At 39.3% G+C, this 6226-nt stretch overlaps 1 protein-coding gene across 5 annotated transcripts in view; it reads left to right on the forward strand.

Annotated features, from left to right (window-relative positions):
* Nucleotides 1–6226, forward strand: part of PARG (poly(ADP-ribose) glycohydrolase) — a 160357-nt gene that overhangs the window by 120404 nt on the left and 33727 nt on the right. For all 5 annotated transcript variants that reach the window (XM_019502273.1, XM_019502272.1, XM_019502271.1 and 2 more), the window contains one exon: nucleotides 1268–1373. In XM_019502273.1, coding sequence (XP_019357818.1) covers nucleotides 1268–1373 — 106 coding nt within the window. The remainder of the gene's footprint in view (nucleotides 1–1267; nucleotides 1374–6226) is intronic.

A 6226-nucleotide genomic window follows, 5' to 3' on the forward strand; every position in this document is an offset into this window, starting at 1 on the left:
AAAAAAAAAAAAAAAAAAAAGCCTCATTATAGTTAATTTACTGCTGGGAAAATCTGTTTTATTTTCTTGTAAGGTCATTTTGTTTGTTTCTCTCAAATGAGAGAGCCAGCTACTGTTATATTTAGCAAGGCCCTTTCTTGGGATCCTGCTTGGTTGCTTAGGTAGTGGGATGAGACACTGTATGAGAAATAACTGATTGGGCAGGAGATAAAAAGGGATGCATTGTGCGTTAAGCCTACAGCATAATTGCAATAGAGGCAGAATAAGAAAAACTGCATTATTTTCACCTATAACTAATACCATCTTTTTGCTTTATGGTCTGAAATTTGAATTAAAATTCAGTGTAGAATTAAAATTGTTTTAAAAAAATAAATATAACTAATTGAAAATACATCTGAGATGAGAAACTGCTTTCCTCCAAAGAGAAATGTGGGGCTTGAATTGCTTGAGGAATGGAGAGACAGAAATAAAATAGTGCCGTGTCCTCAAAGGTGACAGCTTTATAAGGCATGGGGCAAGGGCACCAAGGCAGAAAATCTGCAGATACGGGTCACTGTAATGGAAACCTCAACACTGTAGAAGTTGGTTTAGTTTGTATAGCTGTCCTATCTGAATAAGCACTTAATTGAAGCTCCAGGTCCAGTGTTAGTTGGTATGCTACTGCCAGAAGTGCTCTTGGATAACCATGATAATTGAGAAATCTTGACCTTCTGTGTTCAAGTAGGAAAACTGGAAGTGTTCTGGAGCATTCAGTTCAAGTAGTAATATGCTTTTTGCTCGTCTAAATACATCTTCTAGTTTTAGCTGTATAACAGTCTCCCTTTCTATGCTGAACTGTTCATTGTGTAACTACCCGTATATCATCCAAGAGATTTCAGTGCCGGACCAAGTGGCCCTTTGCTGTGTATTCATTACACAAAGCTTAAATGTATAAAGTGCCTTGGGATCTAGTGTAATGATGTATAACTATGCAGGTAATTTATTGTTCTAGTGTTAAAATTATTCTCAGGATTCTTTCTAAAAAATTCCTATTCCTTTTTTAGGGGTAGTGAAATAGCAAGGATTTTCTTATGTAACATTTATTTAAACTTGTCCAGTGCTTACAGTTGTTGCTTAGTGTTAGTGTCTTGATTTTTAATTTTTAAGGCAGCTTAATGCCATATTGAATACTGGATCACTAGTAAACTGTGCTGTTTACTGCTACTGTTTAACATATGACTTGCTTGTTATAATTTCATCTGCTGATATTCCTCTTTTCTTCCTGCAGGCCTACTGTGGTTTTGCTCGACCTAATGTTCCCCCTCAGCACCTTTCAGCAATAGCCACAGGAAACTGGGGCTGTGGAGCTTTTGGAGGTGATGCCAAATTAAAAGGTAAACTGTAGCTTTAAGGAGTTACAGGAATCAAGTAGTTACTAGAAAAAAATTTACTGCCATAAATTTAAAGGAATAAAAACTTGTTTTCTGAAGTCCTGAAAACTGAAATGAATGTTCCTAGCAGGCATCTGATCAAGAGCCAGAGTAATGTTAAAACCATGTATGATATAAATCCACAAAAACAACGTGATTGCTTAATATTTTTAAATATTGCAGTACTGTAGAGGGCTTAGAGGTTAATACTGTTTTGACAGTCAGCAAGGTCAAATGGAAGGAGCATGGGTCTGGGATCCCAGAACTTCTAAGGGTTATAGAAAAGACAAAAACAAACACGTTTTTGCCAGACCTTAATTAGGCCTCTGTTTGGGGGTCTGTAAAGCTGTTTTAAGTACTGGTTGTACTCATAAACCGTGTACAATTCTTGGATATCTCAATGACCCAAATTATAGGTATAAATAATTTTGGTTGCAAAACTAAGCCAGCTATTACAGTCAACCCCTGCTTAACGCTGTTTTGCTTAGCGCTATTTTGCTATACCACTCATTTAAAATTGATACCTGATTCCACTTAGCGCTCAGTGAGTTTTGTTATAACGCTGGCAGTCTCCATCCTGGGTCATTAAAAACACTTGCAGTCGCCCTCTTGCGTCATCAAATATTTTTGGTTTCACTTAACACTTGGTTTTTCAGGAACCAATTAAGAGTGCTAAGTGGGGGTTGCCTGAATTTTTGTAAGCATAGTTTGCCACTACAGAAAAGACTAATGCCTGGCCCTTTCCTTTTCCCACCCCTTAGAGGTTAAAATGTTGTTAGTATCCAGTGCTTGTTGTATGCATTCATTTCTACATACAAAATATTAGTGTTCCTTTCCTCAAGCAGACCATAATCTGAGTAAACCAAGGTTTATACTTGCCCACCTACCCCATGTGGGTTTTGAAGGCATAAATGTTAAATGCAATGGTAAACTTTGGGTCTCTGTCCGTGGGTTTTTTTCTAGGAGAACTTGTGCCTTTCTCCATATAATTTTGTGTCCACTAATTACCAATGTAATGCATTTGACATCTCAAAGGAAAAATAGGACATATTAGCAACCCTTAAGCCTCTAAATGTCTCCCAAACTCTGCCTTACTAGTGGCAATGTGTATTTCGGACCTTTGTTTTCTAAATCTTTTCCATGTGACATCACACAGCTTTTTCTCTTTAATGGCAGCATTTAGACTGCAGCAGATCCCACTGTCCAGCATTACTTTGAAACTATATCCTAGTTGGCGAATAACTCAAGGTTCATAAATCTTCTAATTTAGTTGTATATACTTATAATTTACCATGCAGATAAGTCTAAAAAAATTTAAAGTTTGCTTATTGTCAAATGTTCGTGGAGGATTTAACATTTTCAGAAATTAAAGTTTGGCCAAATGCAGGGCTTTTCAAACTTTGTGATACCGCAACCCCAAGTGCTGCATGGTGGGGGGCAGGGAGCTCCCATGTGGCAGCCGCCACTGCCATCCATCACTCCATGCTGCTGCACATATCCCCTGGGAAGTTTTCGACCTCCTTTTAAGTTGCTCACGACCCCCCTGGGGGTTGCAAACCACAATTTGAGAACCCCTGGCCTAATGAATGTTTAAGGTGGTCAGGTTAGAAGGTACAGGTAACCAGTGTGATTTTTCTGGCTGCTGGCTTCATAAATTTTCTTTCTGAATGGGTTTTTTTTCCAGTAAGAGTCTATTTTTCATTCTGTGCACATTGATTTTATGACAGCTATTTTTTTTTGGTTTCCATTAGATAGAATAGATTACCAAGGTCAGGTCATCAATACAAAGACACTGCAATCCAGAATCATATATGATGAATAGTTCATGATAAGCTTTAATACATTTTTAATTTGAATATGAATGCTGCTGTATCCCACAATAGCTCGAAAATATACAGGCTTCCTCTGAAAGTCAAGTGAGTAAAGCATAAAATGAAGGCTCAAAAAACTCTTATGTTTTGGTTATTTGGAAGTCAAATATTGGGACTGCTAGAAGACCATCCCAAGCTGATCTTATTTATTGGAGTAGCCCATGCAAAGAGAGACATTGCCAAAAAGTAAAACAAATAGAACTTAAACATCCAGTGCTTTATAGAACAAAATGACACATTAACACCAGAGAAAGGGAGAGAAAGGACCTGGTAGATTTTAAGCATGGGTATTAACAATACGTTATAAAACAAATTAAATTAAATAAAAAATAGGTGTATATATTTTGTAACTGGATATTTTATTCAGTAAAATTTATGGCCTGTTCATGTGAAAGAAATATTTACAACCTGATCTCCAGTAGGCGAAGTGCATTTAGTCTGCTATTTTCTGTTTGTTGGTGCAATTTACCTTCCTTTGTGTATCAAGCTTAATTTTTGTGAAAGTTAATATTTTGAATTTGATACTGCTAGCAAAGTAGGTTTTGCTATATCTGGTTTTCTGAAAGCATAAACCAAAAGTATGTGTATAGCCACAAATAATCAGTTTTGCCAAGTAAGGGGTCAATCCAATTTCATTTGAGTTGGCTAAAAGAACTTCAGTGAAAGTTGCCTAAAGTTCTAAGTGGAGTCTGTTGGACAATACTTGGGCAGGAGGATTTAAGAACAGGTAGGTGCTACAGGAAATGATATTGGTGATTCACTAGGCAACATTTTTTCCTTTGAGTTGGTGTTGATCTGGTACTAAGAGGCTCAATACTGCTTTTTAAATAAAATGCGAAAAAAGAGTAGATTGGTAGTCCGGTGCAGTGGAAAAATACAATGCCACATTATATTTAGTCTATGAAAAAGCACTGTGAAATGTCATGTACAAAAGGTATTTACTGTTCCTCCCATCCTAAAATGCTGTTCTGCATCACTGTTATATATGGGAAATTTGGCAGTGGTTCAACCCCGCTGTAAACTGAGTTTATGGTACTAAGAAAAGATTGTTGTAAAAAGCTTTGGATCTTTCATTATGGAAGGTAGTGTAAAACTATGGGTTTTGCAAGTTGATTTTTATGACTCCCTTGTCTAGACTTTACAAGCTGACACTCTGTGGCAGTGATCAAGCCACTGTTGCAGTTAAAAACTTGTATTATTTTGATATAATATTTTTGGAAATAATTCTGTACACTCTTTAGCATGATGTTGACCGATGCATGTATGTGTTGGTGTGCTCTGAAATGCAGCTTGGGATTCTAAAGCATTTTCACAGAAGACTGGAAGAACAAAAATAGTATTAATTATCCTCAGATATTGTACCCAGTTATTCAGCATGGACTTCAGTAACAACTGGTGGTTTTATTTTATTTTTTTAAATACTATTGTACACTGTTCTTATAGCCTTTATCCATGCAAGGTTCCCAACCACTGGGCTAAGGGTTGCCTGACAGGTCATGGCACAAGCCCCCCGCTTGGACCCCCGTCTGTCCGCCTGGGCGAGTGGCTTCTGGGCATGTGGCGTTAAAGCTGGGGCAGGGCAGCCCCGAGAAGGAGGCAGCCAGCTCTGAACACCCCGTCACTTCCCTGTGCCAGTCCACAGGGAAAAAAAAAAAAGGTTGGGAACCACTGCATTAAATATGTATAAAATACAGCTTGACTCAAGTTCTCAGTCAGTAGAACAAAGAAAATAATTCCTGATATTTCTGATTATAAAATAGAGTAAAGCCAGGAACAGGAGCAATCTGGCTGCAGTCCCCCCTGGTCTGGCTAGGCAGGGAGTGCCTGGTACATGTCTTCATGGCCACTGTCACTTCCCTGTGTTACCTTCTGCTCAGAGCAGCATAGCAGGGGCAGGAGGAGGAGGAGGAGGAGGAACTGCTGGAGGCAGGGAGAGCCAAGCAGTAACTGGATGGCTGCAGCTGCACCAGGAGCAACTCTGGCAGAAAGCTGTGTGCACTGGCTAGGGCCAGGGCTGTCAGCAGGCGTAGGAAGGAGTGTGGTGCGGGCTGACCTTGGAGGGGCTCAGCTCTGTGGGGGACACTGCAGGGGTAACTGCAGGCCAGAAGAGGAGTGGGGTGTGGACCACACCAGCCGGGTGAGCTCTGCTACACATGCCCCCTGCCCCCTCCCAGGACTCCCCCCACTCCCAGCTGACTTCTGGGACTTAATTAGCTGGCAGCCCCCCCACACGTGCACACTCCCTCCACCCTGCCCCACACACAATATACAAGAATGACACTTTATTTTGAGTTATTATGCAATCACCTCTATATACACTACTCAAAAACACATAAATCAGGACAGAATTATTTTTTTAAATAAAAATATATTAGAGTAGATGTTTGATTTTTAGTATACAATTTGTTTTTTATCTGTAATTTTTTAAAATGATGCCTACTGAAAGGTTTTGTGTGTGTGGCATTCGACAGCTTGCCAAAACTCATTAAGTGGCCTGCCAGCCAAAGTGACTACCTGCCCCTGAGCTAATGTGTACTCCTGAGCAGCAGCAGCTCCCTCCTCTCCTTTAAAAGCAGCTAAAAATTTGTCCCTGCCCAGAGTTACTACATTTGGATGCACTTTTGGTATATGAATCCAAAGGTTTGTGTGCAGAAAGAAACTCAAAGGAGAGGATATGGCTTAGAGTTACCATAGATTTGGTAGTTAATAGCTCCTTTCTGATTTTAGAAAACTCTCCTTTAATATTTAGGAGAGAGTTGTATTGTTTACCTCTGGGAACCATATTATGCAACAAATGCTTGTATTCTTTCCTAATTGCAGTTTATGATAATTTTTCCAGTAAATACAGTACATAAAGGGTTAAGGACATACTTATCCTGTGTATCTCCTTGATTTATTGCAATCCAACAGTCAGCTAGGTCCGAGCGCTCACGTAGGTTCTTGGAG

This window comes from Gavialis gangeticus, unplaced genomic scaffold (assembly GCF_001723915.1).
Source record: "Gavialis gangeticus isolate Ggan-Ray unplaced genomic scaffold, GavGan_comp1, whole genome shotgun sequence".
Taxonomy (NCBI): Eukaryota; Metazoa; Chordata; order Crocodylia; family Gavialidae; genus Gavialis; species Gavialis gangeticus.